At 38.5% G+C, this 27488-nt stretch overlaps 1 protein-coding gene across 6 annotated transcripts in view; it reads right to left on the bottom strand.

The window, feature by feature from the left end:
- Positions 1-24778, bottom strand: part of MAP3K4 (mitogen-activated protein kinase kinase kinase 4) — a 105431-nt gene extending 80653 nt beyond the window's left edge. For 3 of the 6 annotated variants that reach the window (XM_081294353.1, XM_081294355.1, XM_081294356.1), the window contains exon 1: positions 24482-24778. In XM_081294353.1, coding sequence (XP_081150479.1) covers positions 24482-24603 — 122 coding nt within the window. In that variant the 5' untranslated portion in view covers positions 24604-24778. The remainder of the gene's footprint in view (positions 1-24481) is intronic. The other 3 variants (XM_081294351.1, XM_081294354.1, XM_081294352.1) reach the window with 1 other exon arrangement.
- Between the last annotated feature and the right edge of the window lie 2710 nt (positions 24779-27488).

Here is a 27488-nt window from a genome sequence, read left to right as displayed (position 1 = left end):
TTTTTTAAGTCCAGTTTATCTTTCATAGCTTTCTTTTTTTTTTTTTATTGGTTGTTCACAACATTACAAAGCTCTTGACATTGTTTCCTTCATTTCAAAGATTTCTTTTTTTTTCCAGAAACTCACTCTCTTTCTTGAAGTAATCTTTTGCTACCTGTATTTGTTCTCATCTCTTTATTGGAGCGATCAATTTTTACCTGTATTTGCTCTTATGTCATTCTTTAATTCACATATCATTTTAATTATGTACCTTCTGAACTCCTTCTCTGACATTTCATCTACTGTTCTGTAATTGGATCCTATTGTCGTAGAATCTTGGTTTGTTTGGGGTACTTTCCTCCCTTGTTTTTTCATGTTGTCTATGTGTCTTCCTCTCTTGCAGTGCAGATCTGAGGTATTGCTGTTTCCACCCTATAATCTTGTAGCGTACCTGCAGGTTACCAATACCTCACCTTTAAATGGGAGATCAATGTTTACAGGACCCAATGCAACCAATATGCAGCCATAAATCTACTAGCTTCTACTTAGACATTTACAGTTTTGTCACTATGAACAGAAATGATGAATTTGGTTATCTTCTACCATATAGCCAATAGGTTTGCATAAGGGTTTACAGTTTCTAATGATGGACAGATGGTGGGGGGTAGGATATGATGTTTATGAGGTAGGATGTGAGAATACAGAGGCATTAGAGTATAGAATAAGTGAAAGGGGAATCAAAAGAAGTTGGATGTTAGAAGGAGAAAAGAGAAAGAGAGGCGACCCCATGTAAGGCTCCTTGTTGCCTCTGCAACAGGATGGTATTTGTTAGCACATCTAGTAGGGATACTTCTGGTGCAACTGGGCCCCAGGGACCTTGGTGATGGTCTTCCAGGTCCTGGTTGTTGTCCCTAGATGGAAGTGGCAACGTCTCTGGTTGGTGGCAGCAGTAGCGTCAAGAGTGTAGATACCCTGATGTTGAGTTTCCAGGCTCCAGTGGTGTCCCATGATGGAAGCTGCCCCATCTAAAGATGGCAGAGGTGGCAGTGGAGGTAACCCAAGATGGCAGTGGAGGTGTTCTAAAATGGAAGCAACCGTTGTCAGAGATAAGGCTGGAAGGATGGACTATGCAATGGCGTTGGGCAGCCTATTCAGTGATGGTGCATTGTGGTGTGCAGTGCTGCAATGGGCAGCTGCCTCATGGCCCTGCCTGTTGTTCCACATGGTGGAGACTGCCATGTGGGAAGGGCTTTGGTGTCCTTCAGTGTCCCAAGATGGAAGTTTGGGTGGAGCCACTCATTGGTGGATAGGGAACTGCAGCACAGTGTTCTTCTCTGCACTGGGAGTGGTGTTCTGCTCCAGGCTCCAGAGAGGCTGTCGGGTCACATCCTTAGTTTTTTTGAGGAATCTCCATACTGCTTTCCAGAGTTGTTGTACTAGTCTACAGTCCCACCAAAGTGTACAAGTACACCTGTTCCCCCCACAACCTGACCAGCATTTATTCTTGTTTAAAATCTTGATCGCTGCCAATCCGAATGGAGTAAAAGGAAATCTTAATGCAGTTTTGATTTGCACTTCCTAGACTACTAGAGACATTGAACACTTTTTCATATATTTGTTGGTCATTTGTGTTTCTTCTTTTGAGAAGTTTCTGTTTAGTTCTTTTGCCCATTTATTCATTGGGTTATTTATTTGTGAAGTGTTAAGTTTTTTGAGTTCTTTATATTTTTGGACATTAATCACAGCAGGAGCAGCAGACAGACATACTACACCTGCCATCCCAGTAGAAACAAGAGACCACTGAAGGGTGTTAAGTAAGAGAGGGACACATGTGAGCCTATCATCCTCTTCAAAGGACCTACCCCTATCACCAGCCCTAGTAGACAGGCATACAGATACAACTTCCTAACACTACTCTGATTTTTTTTCCCCACACGAGGCTTTTCAACTACAGCCATGTGTCACTTAACAATGGAGTATGTTCTAAGAAAGGTACCATTACATTGATTGTGTCACTGTGCAAACATCACACAGAATATTGCAGGAAACCTAGAAGAGAAATCGGTAGGTCACTGAACATGACCTCTTGATACCTTTTTATATTATTTTTGTTTTTGAACAAAATTTTCTATTTCCTAAAGGAACTGTTTTGTAATCCTATCATAAAATATTTAGCTATGCAGTGAAATTACTCATTCAGGAGGTCAAGCGTCGCTTTTCCTGTATATATGATGAAGTAAATAGTTTATCACTTCATTGTAGCACTAAAAAAAACACGAAAAAAATTTTCAGTTACAAAAATAGAAATAATACTGTTTTCAGTGATATACAATAAACTATTCCATGATATTTGGAATAAACAGAGAATTTACTGTTTGTAGACAATGGGCAGGAGGCTATTCATAATTGTAAACAATGAGACAAAACAAGGCGACCTATGGTTACCCTGGCTTCCTTCCTGGAAACCCTTCAGGACAGGGAGGGAATCCAGGCCAAGCAAGTGGTCTTGCAGAGGGAAGAAGACAAATTGGAGTCTGGATGGCTAAGAGATGGAAGTACATTCTGGAGAGGAAGAAACAATGTAGAAAAAGGTAGACCAATAGCTCGAGGAATCTACCTAAGGCTCTCTGAGTCCTAGATGAACAGATACACTTGAATAGAAACTTCCAGAGAAAGATTAGGCAAAAAGCCAGGGGAGCTGTGAGCCCACATAGGATTAGTAAGCATTGAGTCCCAATTAGCCAAAGTGGAAGGTCTTTGTTTATGGATCAGTTGGGATATTCAGTAAACACTGGAAAGGTTCAGATCTTAAGTGAGGCTAACCTATTCCAGGGGAAGGTTTCTCTGGAATTAATCTTAACCAAGCTTGAATACAAGTCTTGAAAGGATAAAACTCCTCCCAAGAATGTACTTCCATCTCTTAGCCTTCCAAACTCCAATCTGCCTTCTCCCAGAAGACCACTTGCTTGGCCTGGATAAAAAGGCAAAAATCATCTAGTTTGGGAAGTTATAATATTTAAAGATAGTCAAATTCAACCCATTTGTTTTGCAGCAATCCCCATGACTTCTATGAGATTCCTTGTGGATCTAATAAAGGATATAAAAAGTCTAAAATTTTAACAATTTAGCAGACAGAGCAGATACCATTTAAAATACCAAATACCCCAATTCAAAATGATATATTTCTCAACTACAGATGGTACCAGAAACAAAAACAAGTAACTTTTACTTGCTAAAAGTTACTTTAGCAGCACTTTCGCAGTTCCTCTGGGCTTGTCAGAAAAATAATAAGTAGTTCTATTACTCCAATCTCTACTACTGAGAGGGAAAGTCAATTATCACAAACAAATTTAGCATCAAATTTTTCTTTACTCACTCCTGGAAACTTATATTTAACAAGAAAAATTTTAACTAGCCTTTGCCATTCTTTTTTCTCATCTTTATGATTCTTTGTTCAAAGCACATAAGACCTTTAATAAATAATCACTCCCATGATAAATATAATTTTTACTAGAAACTTTTATTGACAAAGTTTTAACATGTTACGAAATGTTGGGGGGAAAAGTTAAAACACAATTGGAAAATTCTATTGAGAGAAATCAATTTACTATGCAAATTCCAGATGAATGGGTTACTTTAAACCATCCAAAGAAATAATATTTACTAAAAGCTACCACGTGCTAAGCACTATTCTAGACACAAGTATACAAAGGATTATAACAGATAAAGGCAATCAAAACAATCTTGAAAAAGAATACAATTTAGGGACTCACTCTCCCAATTTCAAAACTCACAAAACAAGAGTAATAAAGATAGTGTAGAAGTGGCATAAGTATAGATACACAGATCAACAGAATAGAACTGATTGAGAGTACAGCTATAACCTCTATCTATGGCTAACTGATTTTCAACTGAGGTGCTAAGATCAGTAAGTGTTGGGACAACCAGCTACATGAAAAAGAATAAAGTCAGACTTAATCTCACACCAAATAAAATTCATCCAATATGGACCAAAGATTTAACCATTAATTTGATAGACACCTGTATAAAGATGACACAGAGCTGCAGAGGTAGCTCAGCAGTAGGCAAGCTTAAGGCCCTGGAGTTGATCCTTAATACTGCAAAAACTAAAAAGAATATATGAGGAACTCTTCCGGCTCAGTAATAGAAAGACAAAAAATAAAGATCCTTCAATATCGATACACAATAACCAACAAGCACCTAAAAAGATGATCACCACCTTAAAGGATATTAAACCCAAACAGAAGCATAGTACATCCATCAGATGGTCAAAAAGTCAGATAATAACAAGTATTGGACTTGGCAAGATCAGATTCTCATACACTGCTGGTGTGAATGCCAAATGGTTAAGCCACTTTGGGACACATGACCAGCAATTCTACTCCTAGGTATATATGCAAGAAAAATTAAAACACTTCCACATAAAAACCTACACATGGATGTATTATAGTAGCACTGTTCATAAGGGCCAAAAGGTAGAAACAATCCAATGTCTATCAACTGCTGAGTGGATAAACATGTAAAGGAATGAAGTATGACACATGCGCATGAATGGAACTTGAAAACATTATGTTAAGGTGAGAAAAGCCAGTCATAACAGACCACATTACATGATTTAATCTACATAAAATACTCAAAACAGGCAAACATCCAGAGACAGAAAGTAAATTAGTGGTCACTTAGGATTAGGAGGGATGGATATTGGAAGGGGTTGGGCATTGTTAAAGAGTAGAGGGTTTCTTTCTGAAGTGATTAATGATGGATTATATGGGATACAAATTATGTCATAATAAAGTTATTTTTTAAAATTAAGTAAGGGTAAGATTTCTACTCTTATAGTTCTCTTACTCTCCATGTAAATTCCAATTCCAGTTTAACAGAGAAATGTCCCAGAGATACAACACTTTTGGTAGTACAGAATTCAAACACACAAACTCTCAGATTAGTACAAGTTTTCAGCACCTAAAACAAAGAAAGGACTACTTCACCTATTGTTTCTTTAAGAAAATGAATAGCAAAAAAATTTAGCAAACCACGATACAGATCTCTGCACAGCCTAAGTAACTCATTTTAATCACCCATATTCAAATTCTGAAAAGTTAATTTGAAAAGCACCAAAAACCTAGCTGATATGTAAAAAGACAATCCTACTTACATTAAAACAATGGCAGGGGGAAGCTTATGCCAGGTTCTACCGTAACTCTCATTCAAATACCATTTCCAGGGAGAAAGTCCTTACCAGGTACATAAGGTATAAAACTCAGTGGTGCAAAAAGGAGCCCAAACTTTGTTTAAGATGCCTAAAAGGAAAGGGCACTTTGTTTTTTATTAGTTCATTCATCCTCAGAAAATGAGAGCATGCTGAGAATGTAAAGGAAGAGATGCCCAGAATTAGTAAGACTATTAGAAACGTCTTAGCAGTGACAACTCTCTGGTACCACTCTATTCTTTCCACCTAGATATCTACCCAGGGCCTATGTGCGCAACTACTATAGCAAGGTTTACAGAGATGTACAAACTGTATTTATAAACATTTTTATAATTTACAGTATACAATATTTCACAAGAAAACAAGTCTGAAATTATTTCCTTTAATTTTATGTGCTAGAGTTTCTAGCTTTAAAAAAAATAGAAAAGAATTTCAAAGGAACGATGCAACTATGTGAATATTTGAAACTTCAATATTTAAAAAAATAAGCCATATTAAAAGTTCAACTGGTGAAAGATATTCCTTAACTTATAAAAATGTCTCATTAAAACTGGCAAGAAAAACTTTAAGATACCAGTTAAAAAAAATAGATCACAAATATTTAAATAGCAATAAAACATGAAAACTGTTCCACCTATGCAAGTAATCAGACACCTCCATTAAAACTCGACAGCTCTTTCTGGCCCATTAAACTAGCAATAACTTTTTAGTAATGCCCAAAACTGGGAAAAGGATAGCATGGTAAGCACTGCCTCTGACCTGCACATTACACCATCTTGGCACAAGGAACTCCTTGACAACAGGCTTTACCAGCAGACTGACTGTGAACCAAGAGCTCCCCTGCAGTGCTCTCTAGAACAAGAAAAGAGTAATAATTTAAATGGTTTGACATTTTTACTACATGGTAAATGCTCACAATATATTCAAATAAGACATTGTGCCCACTTCAGCCTCAGAAAACTCTTTCCTATCCCTGTATAATCCACTTGGCATCATTCTTGTGCTCTCTTATTGACGTAATCAACTATCATTTAAAAATTTTACCATATCTTTTCATATTTATGTTAAAGGAGAGAGTATATAAAATGGAGAACTAAAGACTCCAAACTATAATATGGACTTGAGATGTGGTTCTAGGTACTCTGTCCTAAAACATCTCTTAAGGCCTCATATTTCCCATATGAAATGTACATCGATTTTTTATGTTCACTGCAGTAATTACATAAAATAATGGTATACTGCTTATATGATGACACAGGAAGATTATGCACACGAGTACATCACTATTCTTGCACTAAACCATGAACTACAAAGTTCCCTCTACCTTACCTCTTCTCCTCAACTAAAGTACAGATACTTTGAACGCACGACATGCCTTATTTTAGGCTTTATTCATATAATAAAAGATGACCTATCTGGGAAGTATAAAACTGTTCAAGAGACATGCCAACAAAAAAGAAAAGAAATGGAGGAAGAACACAGAAGCCTGGGAATGGAAACGGAGCAGAATTCCGTGTGGATGGAGACTACTTTAAGAGGAAAGGGACTCAGCAGGACTAGCTGATCTGGACTTCAAGCTGACTACCTATGGTTCAAATCTGGCTTCTGAGGAAGAGCAAATCTGTGTTCAGATGCGAATTAGGGTGACATCACTAATATGGCCTCTCAGACATTCACAGGCTCCCTACTCAGCTTAATCTGAGGGTGGGATGATCTAAACTCAGAAAGCTCCCTGGGCCTGGTCACTAGGCAGAGCCGACCTTTACTCTCAGTAAAAAGCTGGAATGGGAAGTCAGATTTCATGCTAAGATGCACTCACAAGCGACCAGTGACTACTAGTTAGTAATAGTTAAATTTCATTCCTATGGCCAGGCTGATTACTCTCCCTTTATAGTAATTATTCCTTGGTAAACACATACTCTTTCCTTTTTTTTTTTCCCCTGTTAGATAATACTCAGATACTCAAACAGCTGAGTAAAACCAGAGGGCTTCTTTTAAAGTAAAATCTCAGTTCCGGGTTAAGTTTCATAACAAGTATTCCTGGCATTCCTGAAGTATGTTTTCCCAATTTATTTCTGACATCCTAATTCTTTAGATAAATGAATATAATAATAGTTTATAAATTATTTTTTTGTTCAAGACATAATATCCAAAATTAAGTGTGAAGGAAGCAAAGCTTGAAAAGATAACCAATACAAAGTCATATTTCTACTTTGCCAAGCAAAGATATTGTTTTTATACGTTTACATAAAATCTATTGCCACCATTGTTTCAAGAAAGTCCCACAATTTACTCCTGGAAAATAAGTTTGACTTCATTGGGGGAAAAAAAAAATCATTATACTGTCATTTTATTTACTCCCAGTTAACTTCAGTGTTTATTTGGAAAACCTTCATTTAAGGAGTCAATTTGGATTATTCTTCCATAGAAACTGACCTTAAAGGCATTTTACTTTAAAAAAAATTTTTTTAAACTTCCTTCCAATGACCCTATTGAATGGGATGACCCCTCACTCTCCACACACCTTGGCTTTCTTCTGTTGGTCTCTCCCTACAAGTGTAGTGTCAAGGCACCCACACCAGCATTCTTACCTTGATGGCTGCCTTAATTGCACTCTCAGGGCCATACACTGTAAACACTCTGGCGAGTGAAAGGCATGCAAAGCACATGCACATCCCAAGCTCTACCCACAAAACAAAACCTCACAACCTTAATAAGCCATGACTCAAAAATTCAGACTTGTGAGTCTAAACACTACATAAAATGCTCTCAGAGACCTATGTGGCAAAATTCTTCTTTAAACTTTTCAAACAAACTTTAGGGTTTGAATATTTAACAAGGGCTAATGAAGTAAATAGAGCAAAGTGATTAGTAACCTGATTTTTAAACCTAAGCATACTAGTACTGTCAAGCTCCTCTGCTCCAATTAAAATAAAGGAAAGGCAGCAGCACAATTCACTTAAATGGGCAAAGACCTAGAGAAGAAATTTAATGGATAAAAATGTCTTTTAAAATGCATTTTCTAAGGTTGGGGGTGGGGCAAATATGTTGTTGTTTCCCTGTAAACAGGGGCTCAGGGGTCACACCAGTCCTTCTGTCCTCACATTCACAGAGGCTTTTACTATGGAGCGTTTGCAGGGACTTGAACACCCTTGCGGGCAGGAGCTGGAACCCAAACTGGAGTTGATGCTGGAGCAGGAGTTGCGGCTTGGGCTTGGGCTTGGGCTTTGCCCTGCAGAGCCTTCAATCCCTGGCCATGTGGGCACAAGCACACTTCCCGTGCTTAGGATGAGCAAGCAAAGCAGGGTGATCAAGCTTGTGGCTGGTACCCTTTGGCATCTTGGGCTTAACCTCCCTAGACTTGAGAGCCTCAGCACCTGCACTCACAGCCTTGGCGTTTTTTGCCTGCATCTTGTTCAGGCCCTTCTTGTTGTGCTTCTTGACAAAATGCATATTTCTCAGGAACTTGGAGTCTGCCCCCCTTAAAAGAATCATATCTTTATGAGAGGGCTTTCTTGATGCCATTTCTGTGCCACTTTCGGGAATGGTTGTGCGTAGTGTGGAAGAGCCATAGGAATCATTTCTAATCAAATGCAACTTGAGGCTATTTATTACACAACTAATTCAAGAAATGTTTTTAGAAAGGCATAACAAACCAAAATATATTAAAAGAATATAATCCTATGATGTTCCAATACATCCATAAACAAATTTATTCATTCATTTACCAAATACATCAGGGGCACATCATGGTAGAAACAATACCAGGCACCTTACGGTTGAAGAGAACATCCAAGGTGGTTGTTACAACCCTTGAGTAGTTTGCAGTCAAGAGAAAAAAGACAGATGAATAATTTTTAAAATATGATAGGAAGAAATGTAAACAGTTCATTAATAGGATAGCATTTAGCCCCACAAATAAAACTTTCTTAAAATTTAAGTATATAAAGTTATTTTTAACCTATCAAACTGGCAGACTTACAAATTATAATTGTAATGGCAAGAATAAATTCATATTCTTGGCAGAAATTGGCACAAATGTCCTGAAAAACATTTGACAATATAAATCAATATCTTTAAAAATAAAACATTATCAGTCAGTAAAATCCTGAACATAAAGAATAAAACAAATAATAACTAAAATACAGACATAGTCTTTGTCACAGTAATTATTCTTCCAGAATTTTATTCTAATAAAACATCTTGAATATACATAAAGACTGAGCTAAAACAAGCTTATAATATTGTTTAAAATAGTGAAAGAAACACCTTCAAATAGTGAAAGAAACACCTTAAGTCCAACAAGCATGCACAGTGGCACAAGCCTATAATCCCAGTAACTCAGAAGGCTGAGGCAGGAGAATTGCAAGTTTGAAGCCAGCCTCAGAAATTTAGCAAGACCCTGTCTCAAAATAAAAAATGAGTAGGGGTATAGCTTAGTGGTGAAGCACCCATGGGTTCAATCCTCAGTACCAAGAAAAGTCCAACAATATGAAAAATTGTGTTCTATATGTGTAATAAGAATTATGATGCATTCCACTGTCATGTATTTTAAAAATAAAAGCAATTTAAAAAAAGAAAAAGAAAGAAAAAAAGAAAAGTCCAACAAAACACTTGTTAAGATCACAAATAGTTCCCTGGAAGAGAAACCGAAATAACACACAGTGGCAATCATACACAGTTACTTTTCAACAGAGGTTCCTACTGTAGACCATGGTTACACCCAATATCATACAATAAAAATCAGCATGTTCTTTCTACTGTTTGTCACATGAATCCTGTGACTAGGCTCATGAGGTAGAAGTCATTGGCTTTGCCATACCATACAGATCAGATTACAAGTTTAATTGAAATCAAGATTCAAGGCATATTTCATTCATTTCTAAAACAGATTTTTCCTATATCATAACATTTTTGATGTTGCATTATATCTTACAATCAGTATTTTTTTAAAAAGCACTATCTCACAGTTTAATTGCAGTTGCTTTTTCTTTAATGATACATAAAATCATGGTGCATCTTACAATCAATGGACTCTTGTAGTTGATGAAATATTACTCTCTGAAAGATCAATTTCAAGAAGCATAAAACAACTAGATGTGAAGTCTGTTCAAGAGTAGATGCAGCAATGTAAATATGAAGCAAAGCAATTTTTTTAAATGAGAGAAAACTTTTTAACAGGATTTCAGAGTCCAGATATTTATAATTCAATTAATTACTTCAAACTATTTGACACAAACAAAGACACTCCGTTATAAAAGACACAGCAAGCTGGGTACTCAAAACACATCACTGGTGACAACTGTGGAACTGTATCTGAGCCCTGAGCTCCTTATGAGAGTGACAGAAATTCCTTTGTGTTCCAAGGACAGACATAGCCTTGATATTGAGAGATAAAATGTCCTCTACCCTTCCTCAGTGATCCCCATGTTCTGTAAAAACTCACTCTTCTCACACTCTTCCCATTGGTGGCCTAGGGGAAAAAAATCATCTTAACCCCCAAGACACACTTTGCCTTTCAAGCTTTGGTGCAGGAGTCAGGAAGGCCCTGCTGCAGACCCCAATGACTTCGCCAAGTAACAAGGCTTCAGGGACCCCTCTGGGTCCTGTGACTCAAACAGTGAGTCCAGCTCCTGATTAGATTATAATGTCTCTTAAACTGAGTCCCATTCAAAACTGTGCTTCGAACCTTGTCCATGAGTAGCACAGTAAGAAACTAACTTTGATTCTTTCTGAGGAGTGCTTTATTTCAATTGCTGACTTCTTTGGGTTTCAGGATCTGGACATTTGTTAATCTCTACAACCAAACTAATGGGTTATAGTGATCTCATCTCTGTTGGTTAAAAGACAACAAGCATCTGGTTTGTTAGCTTTTCTTACTTGTTCATTCTGAGCTCCAATCAATTAAGAATTTCATGTCTGCCACAAGTTGTTTTCTAAATGGTGAATTTTATACTTCTGTGTTTATGCTTCATCTTAAAGCTTTAAACTGACTATGTACAAAGCATTCTCTTTGTGTCTCCATGCTTCTGTATCTGTAATTCAGAAAGGTTTTTACCCCTCATTTTGTGAGTGTATATTTTCCTACCTCTAGGTAGATATCGAATTAGATTATAAAATCTCTTAAAGAAGTCCTATTCTGAATGCTGGGGTATAGCTCAGTTGGTAGAGTGCTTGCCTCATATGCACAAGGCCCTGGGTTCAATCCCCAACACCACCAAAAAAATAAATATATATATATGAATTCCCATTCTGGAAACCAGAATGGTTTGCAGATAAATAAGTACATCTATAAACTAAATATTCCTAAAATTGCCAGAGATTAAGGAAATTGAACCTTTAATTCAACATGAGGGGGGAAAAAAGAAGTATCATACGGAAACTAACTCAGAAACAGTTTAAGAATTCGAGTTCAAATGGCTGAGTGCAGTGGTATACACCAGTAATCCCAGTGACTCTGAGGCTAAGGCAAAAAGACTAAGTTCAAAGTCAGCCTCAGCAATTCAGCAAGACCTTAAGTAACTTGCTGAGACCCTATCTCAAAATGAAATATAAAAAGGGCTGGAAATGTGGCTCAGTGGTTAAGTGCCTCTAAGTTTAATCCACAATACCAAAAAATAATAATTCAAATCTTTGAAAATGAGACTAGTTTATATTGTCAATTTAATATAAACAGCTAATTTTTTCCTTGCTTTTCACTACTTACAATATACATATAGATTTCTATTCTACTTATGTCCTTCCTAAACTTATACAGATTTACTCATGGAACTTCTACTTAATGTTTAAGATTATAAAAATATAAATTCTCATTTATCCATATTGAATCTTGTTTTTGTTTGTTTTGTTTTTTTGTATCAGAGATTGAACTCAGGGGCACTTTACCACTGAGTCACATTTCCAGGCCTTTTAATTTTGAGACAAAGTCTCGCTATGTTGACCACACAGGCCTTGAACGTGTGATCCTTCTGCCTCAGCCTTGCAAGTCACTGGTATTACAGGAAAGCACCACTGCCACCACACCATTGAGTCATTATGTTGACAAACTTTATTTCAAAAATAGTTAAGAAAGCTAAATCTTTCGATAACTTAAAACTTTAATTGATACTAGATTGAGTTATCCACTAGATACCTAGACCTTAGAGTACTAGAACATTACTAAATATAATTTGTTTATATACCTTTCCTATTTTTATATGCTATCAAAAGACTATCATGAGTTGATTAATGAATACATTCATTTGGATACAGAAAGTTATAGAAGGCTCACTAAAAGAGAATTTTATTTCTCAAAGTCAAAACTGACTTTTTTAAAATAAAGTTTTCAAAAAGATCTTTAGTATCAAATATCATGCTGATATAAAAAAAGCAAATTTTAGTTCTATATCAGTTTTATATTGATATAAAACTAAAATTTGTATCAAAGGTTTCTTAGATTATGACCTATTCTTACAAGAAAGTTATAAGTTATTTTTTACTTTCTGTGTAATCTGTCTAGATAGCAAAGATTCTGTGATTTATTGGCATAATCTTCTATGGTTTTTGCTGACCTACTGTATCCTTGATCATTTATGAAAAAAAAAAAGTGTTTCATTTAGAAAATTTCTTTCCAATCATTAACCTGTCTATGTTTAAAGTTTGTATTGTCACTGAGGTTAAACATATAGCCAACTACTGTTTCTTGATGACCTTGATCCCATCTTGAAACATTGAAATCTTCTGACAACTACTGATACCTTTCCCAAATCAAATTATAAGTAGTATCTTTTCCACCTAGAATTGTCTTTAAGATTTCCCAGAGGGCTCCTGGAAAATCACCCTTTTATAGGGGTGAAAATTAAAAAAAAAAAAAGATGCTAGAAATAATTGGGATTATTTTATATGTCACTATTGATGAATTATCAAATCAGAAAAGATGCTGAGCACTTCCTAGGTTAAGTTTGCACAGGTTTAACGTTGTATAAGTATTTCAGACGCTGTTTGCTGCAGACAATTGTCAATTCTCTCACTGACCATGACACATTTCCATTTATCAGTGTCTGAGTGCTACTTTGCTTGATATGAGACAAGTAAACAACATTGTCACAATTTCAGTTGTGTTTTTTTAAAGTTTCACTTGATCTCAACTTCTTTAATTTGAATCTAGCCCTCCAGCCTCAGCCTCCTGAGCAGCTGGTTGCAGATTGTGCCACCATCTAGCCTAAGATTAAAGGTTTTCAGGAGATTCATATCATTTATCTATGAATTTTTATTAATATACATATATTTAGGACACATTCCAGACTTAAACAATCTTTTTACTTGGTGTTCTTGATGTATTCTTGGTATATTCCAATAATGCTTGGTATATCATAAGGACTATCTTATATCTGAGCTTCTTTTTTCCTCTGTAAAGATGTATTTCCATTTTTATAAATTACAGGTAACATGCATGTTTCCTTGAAAATTGCATTAATCATTATGTTTGTAAACATTCTGTCCAAAATTTTTTTGGACTGACTTTTTTCTTGTTTCATATTGTCATAGAACCACCAAACATACTTATCAATTACCTTACTCTTATCAGGAATCCTCTTTGGGCCTTTCACTTTTGAAAATTATCAGTAGTATGCCTGAAGCCACTTGAAGCTCTCCTGTCATCTACAGACAGGGCTTTGTTTTGCTCTGCAGCCTCCTAACAGTACTTGCAGTGAGCTATGCCAGAGTCTTGTCCTCAACAAAGAAAGGGCTGTCTCAGGGTCCATGCCAAAGGACTATGCCAGGTACTTTGGGGTGCAGGTCTTCAAGGGCATGTTTAAACAACTCTGAGAAAATAACAGTGTACTGAATTAGGATTTCTAGAACTCCAGTCAAAAGGAACATGGATTCATGAGACTGCTAATTGAAGAGAACAAAAATTACATAGGACTGAAATAACTGATACAGGATGACTGTGGGTTTTGTTTGGACTATTGTTGCTGTTATTAATGTTTATTTGTTGGATATATAAATAAACCCTTTCTTTTAAGCTACCTGCTACGACTTGGACATGGTCTGTCCAAGGTTTCTGTGTTGGGATCTTGGTCTCCAGGCAACAGTACCAGGAAATGGGGGGGAGGATCTTTAAGAAGTGAGGACTAGTCCTTAAGACAAATGAAGATGGGCCCTCGGAAGGGTTAGGGTAGTTCTCTTGGGATTCCAGTCTCACTCTGCTTTTGTGCCTGACAATGATTTCTCACTCACATACATTCCCACCATTACTGTCTGCCACGAACTGATGCAGCCGAGGGAGGCTCTCACCACAAACTGCACCATGATATTTAGACTACCAGCTTCTAAAACTAAACTAAATAAACTTCTTTATTTTATAAAAATTAGATTGCCTTAAGTATTTTGTTATAGTAATATAAAAAAAGCAGACTAATACACTATACATATATAACATAACAATTTAGTGGACTTGCTATTGTAAATGAAATTGTCCAGAGCATCTGTTTTTCATATAAGTAAAATAACTTAATACATTTCTATAAAGAAATGTGGCACTATTTCTCAAGAACCTTAAAACTCTAAATATCTTATAACTAGAATCTATTCTAAAGAAATAACCTGGAATACAAAAAAATTTACATAAATATCTTTATCAAGTCATTAATTACAAGTGGAATCATGTTATAAACTGCCGCAGTCTGGCTGGGCACATCATCTTAATGGCTCGCCTCTCAACCATTACTTCTGGCAAAATGCCGACTCGGCTGTGGCTCTCAACAATAACCACATATTATAAATATAGTATCAAATAATTTAATCATGAGACAGATAAAAACAATATTTGCCATTGTTTAATTATAGGAAAAGGATATAGCAGTTTGTAAAGATACACTGTATAGAAGGGGGGGAAAATTACACACACTCATAGACAAAACCCAGAAAATAAATATGCCAACATATTAGTGATAAACATTTTAGATGATAGGATTATAGTTGGTTATTCTTTTACTTTTAATATTTTCCATAATGGAATTCTGCTTCTTTCATAACCAGAGAGATTTCTGATTTACTTTAAGTGAACAGATCCCCTTAACTTTTCCGAGGCAGCAGTTGGATCAATCTGAAAAAACACTACTTTTAACTATACCATTTAACATTTAAAAAAAGAAAATAGCATTAATCTAAATAAAAATACATTAAGTTAAATGAACAACTTAAAAAGGACTTCCAATGAGAAAGACATCTAAACAAGTAGCTTAACCAGTAGTATTACACTTCTTAATTCAGTAGCATGATTTATGATCTTCCAAAAGCTAGTCAGAATTCCAAACTCTTGTAAGAATAATATGCAAAATAAGTCACAATGGAAGCAAAAAAAAAAAAAAAAAAGGGAATTTGGAAAAGCTGAGTCCCCAAACACTTTTTTTTCATTTCTATGCCTTCTGCAGACATGGGGTTGGAAGTCTTAATAACAGATTATTGCAGCTATTTTAAAAATGCATCTAGCTTTAATGCACATATGATGACTTTTTAAGGAAATTAACTACAATGGGATTTCCCCTTTTTCACCTAAACCAAAAAAAAAAAAAAAAGCACAAGTATAATTATGATTGCTCATACCTACTATATACACGGTATTGTTTCACTAAATCTTAATCACAACCTAGAAAGTATATGCTTTATATTATTATTTTTGCTTAAAAATAAAAGACTGAGAAAGGCTAAATAACTTTCCCCCAATCATACAGCTAGTAACCAAAAAGTGATTCAAAGGCTCATACTGAAGCCTATGTTCTAACCAGTATGTTCTCTGCCTCTTCCATCCAACAAGCATCAGCGCAGAGAGAGCCTACTGTGCCAGGAATTTGGATATGAAATAAAGCAAAATAATGTCCCTATTATTAGTTTCATGTGTACTGATGGCAAAAGATATCAGTAAGATATACAAAACAGACATAAGCACAAATTACTGCAAATGGGGCATTCAACATGACACAAAACTATAGGGGGCTCTACAAATGTAAACAGAAGGACCTCCAATCTATGGGAAGCTGGAGGTATCAAGGTTGACACTAAAGCAAGCATTGCTTAAGAGAAGACCTGAAATGAAACTGCCCTCCCCTAACAAATACCCACACACACTCACACTCACACACATATGCATGTGTGTCAAGGAAAAAGGAGTTCCATTTTTTTTTTCAAGGACTACGCCATTTTGTTTTAGAGGAAAATGAACAAATCATCTAAAGCACTCACATATTCCCACCCTAATTCTACCCTAACTTAATCTCAAATTCTACACTGGTCTTGTGATTCCTGTAGTGTAAGCACAAGCAGCAAAAGGGTGAGACAGGCTAAGATGCATTCCTACTCCTGCCTTCAGGGAACAAACAATGCTGGTTTCAAGGAAAAAGTATTCCGATTCTAATCTTACCTAACTTCTTCAAAATTCCTTTTGACCATTTAGTGGATGTATACTGTACTTGTTCTTCTGACTCAAGTCTCAAGGGACAAGGCACAAAGCATGACAGCATCCTTCCTTTTCAGCAGAACCATGTTTTTTAAGCCAAGGGTTAAAAACCATTTATGGTAGTAAAATCAATTTAGATCATGATGGACACTTTTTAAGAACAGAATAAGAATTATCAGAGTGCATCATATATTGCAAGGTCAAATATTATTTCACAGATTTTTATTTCAGCTGTACAGCACACAAATGCTGTTGCAAAATACATTTCTTACTGTAGTCTCAATCACCATAATTTTAAAACCAATACCACTGACAGATATTCTAATCTTAATTCCTGCTTGCACTAAAGACAACACAGAAAAGAATAACTTATCTAAAAAGGTTTGAACAATGGCTCTTTATTCTGTGAACTAAAGGTTCATGGAGGAAAAAAAAAAAGTTGTGTATAATAAGCTTGGGATTTCTCTTTTTTTATTTTTTAGTATTTGGACTTGAACCTAGGACACTTTACCACTAAGTTACATCCAGCCCTTTTATTTTTTAGATGAAGACAGAGTCTCACTAAATTGCTTAAGGCCTGGCCAAGCTGCTGAGACTGGTCCTGAAATTGCAATACTTCTGCCTCAGCTGTCCTGAGTTACTGGGATCACAAGGAGGAGCCACTACTCCTGGCACAATTTCATTTTTTTCCTCAACATATTTTTTCCTCTGAAAATGAATCCTTCCCCTCTACTTGATCCTAAAAAGTCAAATTAATCTAGAGAGAGAGAAAAAAAAAAGAGCATCGCTCAGTGGCAAGTACCTGCTCCTGTGGACCTGAGCTGGAGCTGGGCTGGGTGAGCCAGGTGGCTAAAGAACACCTTTGGCTTTGGTCCCTAATCGGAGCACAGGATGACTCAAGGGAAAGGGAAGCAAGAGCCTGCAGAACTGATTATAAGCTGTGACCTGGGGCAGCTGCAGCCTCTCTAGGCAGGTTTCCTCACCTGTGAAATGAGAGGCACAGCAGAGATGGCCTCTAAGGTCCCTCCCAGCTCTCATCTCTTGTAACTCTTACAAGCAGTGGCTGGGAATAAATAGGGTAAAATGAACATTAAGTGTCCTACCCAGTAAGACTTGCATTGGTAAATGCGTAATTCCTCAAGTAAAAACTAAATACTTATATATTTAACAAGCTAATGCCAAAATTGTTATGAGAAAACCAAGGTAAGTTATCTTCCTACATAAGACTTTAAATTTTAAATAAAAATGTACCAAATTTTCTTTCATAATTTCCCCCACTCAAAGACTAAAAAGGTTGGCAATTTCTACTAATTTGACATCTGTAAACTAGCTGTCCTCTATTTAGAAAGTTCCACATACAGTTATTTCAGCAGTATGGCCAAACAGTCTGTTCACATGCAGAATAGCTCCCAACAAAAACAGCAACCCCATCAGCTTAGAAGCATCACATTTACTTTTCTCTACAGAAAGCTTACCCCTTCTGAAATAATGCTGAAATGAAGTCTGTTTATGAAATACTTTTGACAAAAGGCCTAATATATTCTTAAGAGATGCCCTGCTACTTTATAAGTATGTGGCATCTATATGATCCAAGAGACTAATATACCTGCTGATGTCTGTAAAATAGGACAAGTGAATGTGCTCCTAAGTCAAAATAAATTTTCATTTTGCTTGTTTGTGAATAAATATTAAAAGGCACTCTGTTACCCAAGCCTGAGGTCTGTAGGGATCTTAGACTGTACATATCTCATTTTTTCCAGCAGAATAATGTTCACATAAAAATAAAGTCATTTCAGGGTTGGAGTTGTGGCTCAGTGGCAGAGCACTTGCCTGGCCCAAGTGAGGCACTGGGTTTGATCCTCAGCACCATATAAATAAATAAAATAAAGGTATTGTGTCCATCTACAACTAAAAATATTTTTTTAAAAGTCATTTCAAATATGAAAAAGGAGAAGGCATTTTAATATAACATGCTGAGAAACACAATTATAAATTTTAAATAATAGTTCTATAAATGTAAAAAAAAAACATCAAAAAGCAAGACCTTTTTCTGTTACTACTGAAGTTGTTTCTAATCTGCAAATTCTGTTACCCACATGAGCTAAATAACTAAAGAACACCAGCTTGCTACATTCAGCTCTGATGTTGAGAGACCAAAAACAAATAAAATTTAAGTTCATTTAAAATTTGGGAATCTCATCTATTTCAACTTTTAGTAACAATTCAAAGTAAAGGAGACTTAAAAGTATAAATGTACTACTTAAGAAAATGAAAATCTATAATTAGATTTTCATTTTAAAATAAAACATGTAACATGTTCATTTTAAAAAATTGGGGGAAAAAACTGGCATGTAACCCTTCACTTTTTACTTTTTTGATGCATGTGGATACTTTTAAAAATAGAATCATACTATTAGTTAGAATTTTAAGAAGCCCAAGTTCATAGTTTAAGAAAGGAAAATTAGTTTGTATTGTCAAATCAAGAAAAAAAAAATATAGCATAAGAGGCAACTAACTGGTCAAAGACCTCTTTCAGTCTCCCTGCTTTTCTCTGGGGGTTAACATCACTGGCTGAGAGACCACACAACTTTTCCACGAGATCGACCGCAGCTTCATGTCTTCCCAAAAGATATTTCAGTTATTAAAATGAGAATTGCTCCCTCCAGCTCCAATTTGAAAAACCCTAGGAAAGAACCTATTACTCTGGCTTGGATCAATGTCCATTCCTAGAGCCAGGAGTCTGTAAGAAAAGGCAGCTCCAATTTGTACCATGTAGCTGCAGTAAAGACAGGATGCTTCCAAGTGGAGGAAAAGGAAGGTAGGGAGTAGGACAAACTGGTGGAGAAACAGGTTCTCAAATCTGGATTGCTATTTCTGTAAATTCTGTTTGTTTCTGTTGGGTTTGTTGTTGTTGTTGTTTTGTACTAGAGACTGGATCCAAGGGTGCTTTACCACTGAGCTTTTAATTTTTATCTTGAAACAGGGCCTCCCTAAGCTGCTAGGGCCTTGCTGAATTGCTGAGGCTAATCTCAAACTTGCAATTCTCCTGCCTCAGCCTCCCAAGTCACTAGAATTAGAGGTGTTTACCTTATAGCATGCCTGGCTATAAATACTGTTTGGTAATCTGCTTTTTGCATGTGAGGGTTATATTACACAGTTGGAAGTACTTGAGAATCTTAAAAAAAAAATGCAGTTCCACCTAAAAGATATGCATCATGAACATTTTCCCATTCCACTAGATATTCTTTAAAACATAGTTTTTCATAGGTGTACAGAATTCTCATTTTTTAACTTGATGACTTTAATCCAGAAAAACCACATACGATCATAATCCTTTTTGAACACAATATTCAAAAAGTTGTATGCAAGCACCAACCACTGACATCTTAGTCACACCTTTTTCAGAAATTATGCCAAAGGATTCTTCATGGAGGTAGGGAGGTAATGGAAAGAGTAGAAACAATAAGGTGATCCTCTGAGACATATATTTGTAAAATTCTACCATACTACTGAAGGCTTTCTTACATAAATATCTTGAAGGGACAAGGATACAACATACCCTAAATCAAAGCATGAAAAGCAATGTCTGTCATAACTTAATTAAAGTAAGACTGAAAATTAAAAATAAACACACTATAGGTCTAGTACAGTGGTGCATACCTGTAATCCCAGCAACTCGGGAGGCTGAGGCAGGAGGAACTCGAGTTCAAAGCCAGCCTCAGCAACAGCAAAGAGCTAAGCAACTCAGTGAGATCCTGTCTCTAAATAATATACATAATAGGGCTGGGGACATGGCTCATTGGATGAGTGTCCCTGAGTTCAATCCTTGGTATCAAAAAAACAAAATAAATAATGATAATAATAAACATACTATAATCCAAACAAGGGAAGCAGGCGGAGGGGGAGGGCAGCCAGAGTGAAACCTAGAAAAATTAAACCCTAAGAGTTAGACTTTGTCTCCCTGTGTCTTATACAAAAAGCAAGGGCTGTGCCAATCCCCCTGGTCTACTACCATTAGTCACTTAGAACACTCAACTGATTTTCCTTGCTAATGTCATTTTTACCAATCCATCTCTTAATTATACTTGGGTCTTTTACAGGCAAGGGAACATACTGACAGTCACTGCACAGACCAAGCTAAGTAAAGCAGCATGTCTGAGAAGCTGAGGCCCAGTGAACGGACCTTGCTCTTCCTGCCAAGGTGACGCAGCCTATCATGGCCTACAATTGTCAACCAATCTCCTTTTCTGACATCTCTTCCATTTTCTTTTTAAGAAAGTATTTCCAGCAGAATACACACCACCTGGTCAAATGAGAAGGCTAAGACAAAAGGACACTAGGAGTGAAAAGATAATCACTAAGGAATGAGGAATTACTAAGCAACAGGAAGTTATTAAGGCAAGTGTATCCAGTTAAGTGTCAAGACCTTCACAGCCCCAAGTTTCAGTAGCTCAGAACAAGATTTACAAGACAGTAAGAGACCATACAGGAAGGGAAGTAGAGCAACTTCCAATAATTCGGCAATTAAAGGGAATCAGAATGGAGTCAACATAAAGTTTCTGCCCCCACTGGAGTCCTCTGTTACTGTTCCTGGTGACTCCTTCTCTGTCAAAAGCCACCCCACCAAGGGCACCTACTGTTATACTGGTCTAGAGGCACATCCAACACCAACCCTCCGTGAACAGCTTCTCTGATGGTAGGCAACATCCAGTGTCAAGACTGAAACAAGCAGGCTCAAAGTAAGCATTCAAGTTAGAGAGATCAATTTGCTTAGAGTGTTGATATTCAAGTACTCTTTTAGTAGTGAAACCCACTTTTTCAAATGAACTCATAAGAACCCATTATATAAAATAATTGATTAATAATAGATCACTGACATATAAGGTAAGTAAGAACAATGAAGCCATATTTAAAATAAATATTTTAAATGAAATGTTAGACAGGAGCTTTACATCAGACTTAATATTCAATTTGTTGTGTTTTCTTCAAGTGCACAAATCCAAGAAATCACAAAGGTAAATTGTTGCAAATGATTTCTAATTGCTCTCCTAGTCATTTCAGGATCCTCACAGAACTGACCCAGAAGCTTGAAAAAGAAATTATAAGGAATGTTGACTTAAAAGCTTAATCACTAATAACAACAGCTGTCCTTATTAGAAGTTCTTTACCAAAAATAAGGACAAGAAATATCCACGACTGACAATAAGCTTCATGTTGTAATCAGCTTTTTTGCTGCTGTGACTAAAAGGACGGGACCAGAACGACTGTAGAGGAGGAAAGATTTATTTAGGGGCTCACGGTTCAGAGGTCTTAGTCCACAGAAGGCCAGCTCCATTTCTCAGGGCTTGAGGTGAGGCTGAACACAGCAGAAGAGTGTGGTGGAGGAAAGCAGAAAGAGACTCCACTCCCCAGATACAAATGTATGCCCTAAAGCCATGCCCCCAATGCCCGCTCCTCCAGGTACCACTCAGTTAATCCATCAGGGGATTAATTCACTGATTGGGTTTAAGGCTCTCACAACTCAATCATTTCTTCTCCAAACTTTCTTACACTGTCTCACACATAAGCTTTTGGGAGACACCTCACAGCCAAACCACAACACAGTAAAACTACAATAGAGTACTATCACTTCTCAACCTGTTGTGTTCTTCATTAAGTCACTGCGTAACTCTGTCAGAAGGAACACACACACCAGGCAGATGTGATGGGCTAGATGGCATCTGCAGTGTTATCTGCCACAAAACCTGGGAGGCCAACACGTACAGGCCTGACTTCTACAAAAGACCTGTGTTAATACAACCTTCCTAATCAATGACAGACATAAAGTAGATGAACAAGGATAGCTTTATCCTGGCCTATCACAAACCAGTTAACCTGGTAGCACAAATAACCACATTACTGGTCTCCACTGTGCCAAAAAGTGGCATTTAGCACATTCTCAATATGCACATTGAGCTTCTTCAAAATAGTTAAAAACATAAAATAAATTCAAATAAACAACTGGGGAACTCATGCAACATCTCTTTATCAAAGATTGACAAGAAGTCTATCAGAGGTCAGCTCTGAAGAGAAGGTGGTAACAATAAGGGCATAATAAAGGCAAAACAACAGCTTTATCAAGTAATCTGCTTCACAGATTTGCTTTTGTAAAATTAAATGCAATGTTGCTAAGAAAAATATTTCTAAGATCTTTTTGTTCCGTACACTGCTGTTCACTTAAAGTTGGATAAAGCCCATTATCCTGACCTATTTTTATTATAACAAAGAGAGAAATACCAAGGTTTCTCTTCATCACGGAAAAGCAGCCATTTTTACAGCACATTTTTGTTTCTTTGCCCTTTTCACTTTTACCTCTGAATGTTCAGGTCCACTTTCCCAGAGTAGAGTTCAACAGAATGTTAACTTCTGGTGTGTGGATAAGGAAATCACACCTCTTCCTCACCCTGGGTCAGGCATGGCCTATACAGCCTGGCCTTTACTCATTACCGACTGTGAACTCTGGGCAGGATACTTAACCTTTGTGCCTCAGTTTCCTCCTATGTAAAAAAGAGATAATAACAGTTCTACCTCACAGGGGTGTTGTAAAGATTAAATGAGTAATTTAATAAGTGTTAAGAATTTTAAGCAATTAATAAGTGTTCACAATTATTATTTTTAAAAAAAGCTTAAAGGGATCAAAATTGCTCCGAAATTGAATTAACACATATAACAATGTAACAAAACTTCTAAAGAATGCTAGATAAACTCAAAAGTAATTCCCATTACACGCTATACCGTTCTTTTATTAGAGAAGTCGTTCTTTATATTAGAGAAGTCTGTTCTTTATACAGAGGTATCTTAGAATTAAGAAAAGTAAAGTAACAACAGCTTTACTGAAAATCAAACTGGTTTGGGCCAATTCAGTGAGGACAACCAAGAAGGTGTCTCCTGTGTTCAGTCCTAAATATGACTACATATTTGTTTAAAATTTCCTTAAGCAGGAAAAGCAGAAAGAGCACACCTAACTGCCTTATTTCTAGAACTAAATACAGCAAGATAGTAAGATGGGAGGTGCTGTCAGTATTTTCTTTACAGGGGACAGGGGGCAGTAGTTTGCAAATTTACTCTGTGATGCAAAGGACAGTGAGTAAGAGGGCATTTGGACGCACAAACAGGCACATAAGAGGGAAAATCTTAGCTGTGGTGCATTTATTATCCCAATCAAAAAAATAATGACATAAAAGTAATTAACAGAGCCTCTGTGGAACAATGTTCTGCGTAGCAAAGTTCGCCTCAGAGCTTCCAGCGGTGGCAAAGTTTCTCACAAATCAATGCTTACTTTATTTGCACGTGCGAGCAACAATCTGCACAGCGCTTCCCCCACAGGACACTAAAGGGCCCTCCAAGAGGCCAGGCGACTGCTCAGTCCCAGCGCAGTTTCCCCGCGAAAGAAGCCGGCATCTTCCGGGGGCGCGGTGCAAACCGAGGGAAGGAGGGACGCGCGGGGCGCCTGCGGGACGCACTGGCTTCCCGAGCGGCTCCCTCCCTCGGACGGGGGCGGAGTGAGGGGCCACTGCGGCTCCGCCAGCGGAGAGGAATTCGGCGCGGCCGCTGCAGCAGCTCGCGCCGGGGGGCGGCGCGGCCGGCATCCAGGGCAGGGCGGGCCGGCGGCTGCGCGGGGCCGGGCAGGGGTCGCTCGGCCGCGGCGCCGCGGCGCCCCGGCCCCAGACTGCGCCGCGCCCTGCCGCCGCGGAGCCGGGGTGCTTCCCTCCCCACGCCCCCTTCGGCCCCGGCGAGCTCGGGCCAGGACCCGACCCGCTTCCTGCGAGCGGTCGGCAGCCGCCGCCACTCACCTCGCCGCCAGGCAGCGCCCGGGCTCGGCCTCGGGTTCCGGCGGCGGCGGCTCCTCCATGGCGGCGGCAGGGGTGACGGCGAAGGCGGGAGGGGGCACCAGCTTGGCGGCGGCTTCTTTCATTCGTGCACGGAGCCCCGCATGGCCGCGGCGGGCAGTAAGCTGCAGCCTGGCGCGAGGGACCGGAGCCCCGAAGTGCGGGAGTGACTCGGCTCCGCCTTCGCCTCTAGCCCGCCGCAGGACCCGAGCGCGCCGCGGCCATCTTGGGAACGGCGGCCGGCCGAGCGCCGGGCTACGGCGGGCGGCGAGGGACAAGCCTCCGTGGGCGGCGGCGGCGGGCGCTGGAATCCGAATGGGCGGGGACGCGCAAGCCGAGGGAGGGGCGAGGTTCCCCGCCGCCGATCAGGTGTCGGCTGGGTTGGTGACAGCGGCCACTGTGGTGCAGAGCTGGACTGTGCGACGTGCTGGGCGGCCCTCGGGGCGCGGGCGCGAGCTGCGTTCACACCCCGTAGAAGCGGTGCTGGGCGTCTGGGCGGTAATCGAGGACTTGCAAAGTGCTTGGTGGTTTGAGCCAGTGGATCGCCGCCGCCAAAGGTCTGGCGTCCTGAATCCCACCTTTCGGAAATCGGGATGCTGTCACCCGGGCGCGCGCAGCGCGGAGGGATGAAAGCGCGGGCCTTCGCCGCGCTGGTAAAACTCAGCTTCCTGAGACCGGGAATAAGTTTACGGAAGCTCAGGCCATGGAAGGGACCCTCACTTCTGCGAGGCACCGAAGACCACTGGTCACCCAGCGCGGGGTTCCACGTGGACCTTCCGGAGACGCGGACCGCAGCGTTCCTACACCGACGGGGTGAAAGAAAAAAGAAGCTCTAAAGTTTACTTCAGACACATTGAAAACTTTTGCAATTCCAATGCTTCGTTTATCCTTAGAGACCACGTGGGTCTTCACAGCTTTAAGTTGCAAAATTTCCTAGGGAGTGAAATCCAAAGTCAATTTTAAAACACCATCCTTTAAACAAGTAAGTTCACCTCTAGTCCTTCAAATGCGCTGTTAAAAAAAAAAAAAACAAAAAACTGTTGAGCCAAAGCCCAAAATATGTAAAACATAGTTCTGAACAAATGTTGGTAAGAAAACTGGCCAAAACAAAACATTTAAACGTGATGAAGTAGGACTTAAAGATCAGCTGAGAAGATAGCTAGGTTGCACTTAAAAGTTTCCAAAATTTATTTGTAGCTAAGTTGCTTCCTTCAATTTTCTTTATTACAAGAGTCTGTATTTTTTTTATGACCAGATAGTGCTGAATTTCTGAATTGATATTCATCTTATTTATTCAACAATACATATTCAACAAGTACTTGTTAAATGCATACATGAGGACTGCTGAAGATAGAGCATTGATCAAACAGACCAAATCTTTCCCTAATAGAGCCAATAACCTTATGATAAAGGAGAGAAAAAACAAACGAGTGTTTAAGGAGAGTAAACTTTTTTATCTTAATAAAAACCATATAATTTCTTAAATCACTAATTCCCTTTTGATGTGTGGAGAAAGTTCTGCAAATATTTCCCACTTTCTGTAATTCTAGTTCTCTAATTTTCTTTTAAAATTTGCTGAGCCTGAAACCCTTCTGAGAAGGCGTATTAGAGATTTAAATAGTTAAAATACACCCCTTTCCTCTAAGAAGCTCTGTACTGTGTACTCTACAGGGCTTGCATTCCAGTTAACTGTAGATAGCTAGACTGCACACGAGTACATCCAGATCACAAGACACTGGCCAAATGTAAATCAGCCTTGAGAGACCCATGACCTTTTTTCACCTTCCACTTGAGGGTTCCATTTTAGCCAGATCCAAACAAATTTTACATTTAACTAATCTGATAATGCAGCACATGGAGAAACCTAAGTTAAGTGGTACTAAACACGCAATTTAAGTGCAGTGACTTTGACCTACCTCCACACTGGGTCCAGGCCCACTATTTCCCTAGTGGATCCCCTCCCCAGGCCTCCCCCCTCCCCAGGGCTCCAGACAGGCCTTCACAGCATCCTCCACCACCACCACCCCCTCCCCGTCACCCAGGGTTCCTTTCCTTCCTTTTCTGCCTTTCCCACTAAAGTGTATGTCCCTTCAGGACAGATGCCTTTCTTTGTTCTTCTGTGCTCTACCTAGCCACCAAGAATCACTAGTGCCCAGCTAGTGTCTGACATATAGTAGGAGCTCAGTTAATATTGTTATGACAGAGTTAAGGACATGCCATCTCAAAATATGCAGCTGGTATATTGATTATTTCAGTCTTTTTGAAGTCACTTGACTTCAGAAAGGACTATTTGACCTAACATTTCCTACAGGCAGCAAAACATGAAAATTCTTTTTTTTTTTTTTTTAAGAAAGAGAGAGAATTTTTTAATATTTATTTTTTAGTTTTCGGCGGACACAACATTTTTGTTTGTATGTGGTGCTGAGGATCGAACCCAGGCCACACGCATGCCAGGCAAGCTCCATACTGCTTGGGCCACATCCCCAGCCCAAAACATGAAAATTCTTTAGGGAAAGCGATCCTTCACATAGCAGTGCTGGGAAACAACCCTTGATCACCTGAGACTGGCAGTGGGGCTCAGTGCACCTAAATAAACACACTCTGAAGTGACTCTAGTTTTCCACCAACTTCTACAGACCCTCCCCCATTTTATTTCAGTTAAATCCCTAGAATTTACTACTCTAGTCTATATGCCATCTGTCCTGTCTTTCCCTAAAATTTATTGTTCTTTGTCTAAAACGTATAAAAGCGTCATATTTTGGTCATTCCTTTGAACTTTACTCTCTTGTCAAGATCCCCATATACATGTACAATTTTTTTTTAATCTGTGCTTTTCTCTTGTTAACCAGCTCTTGTATTAATTGGGTTTCTTATCCAGCCAAGTAAGAACTAAGAGCCCACATAAGAACTAAGGAAGATACAGAGACCGTTGTCCTCCTTACAGTTACATTCATCAAGGAGGTGCTTCTTT

This window comes from Spermophilus citellus, assembly GCF_964194105.1.
Source record: "Spermophilus citellus genome assembly, chromosome: 5".
Classification (NCBI taxonomy): domain Eukaryota; kingdom Metazoa; phylum Chordata; class Mammalia; order Rodentia; family Sciuridae; genus Spermophilus; species Spermophilus citellus.
The sequence above is the reverse complement of the archived record's forward strand: the minus strand, read 5'-3'. Positions and strand labels throughout refer to the sequence as shown.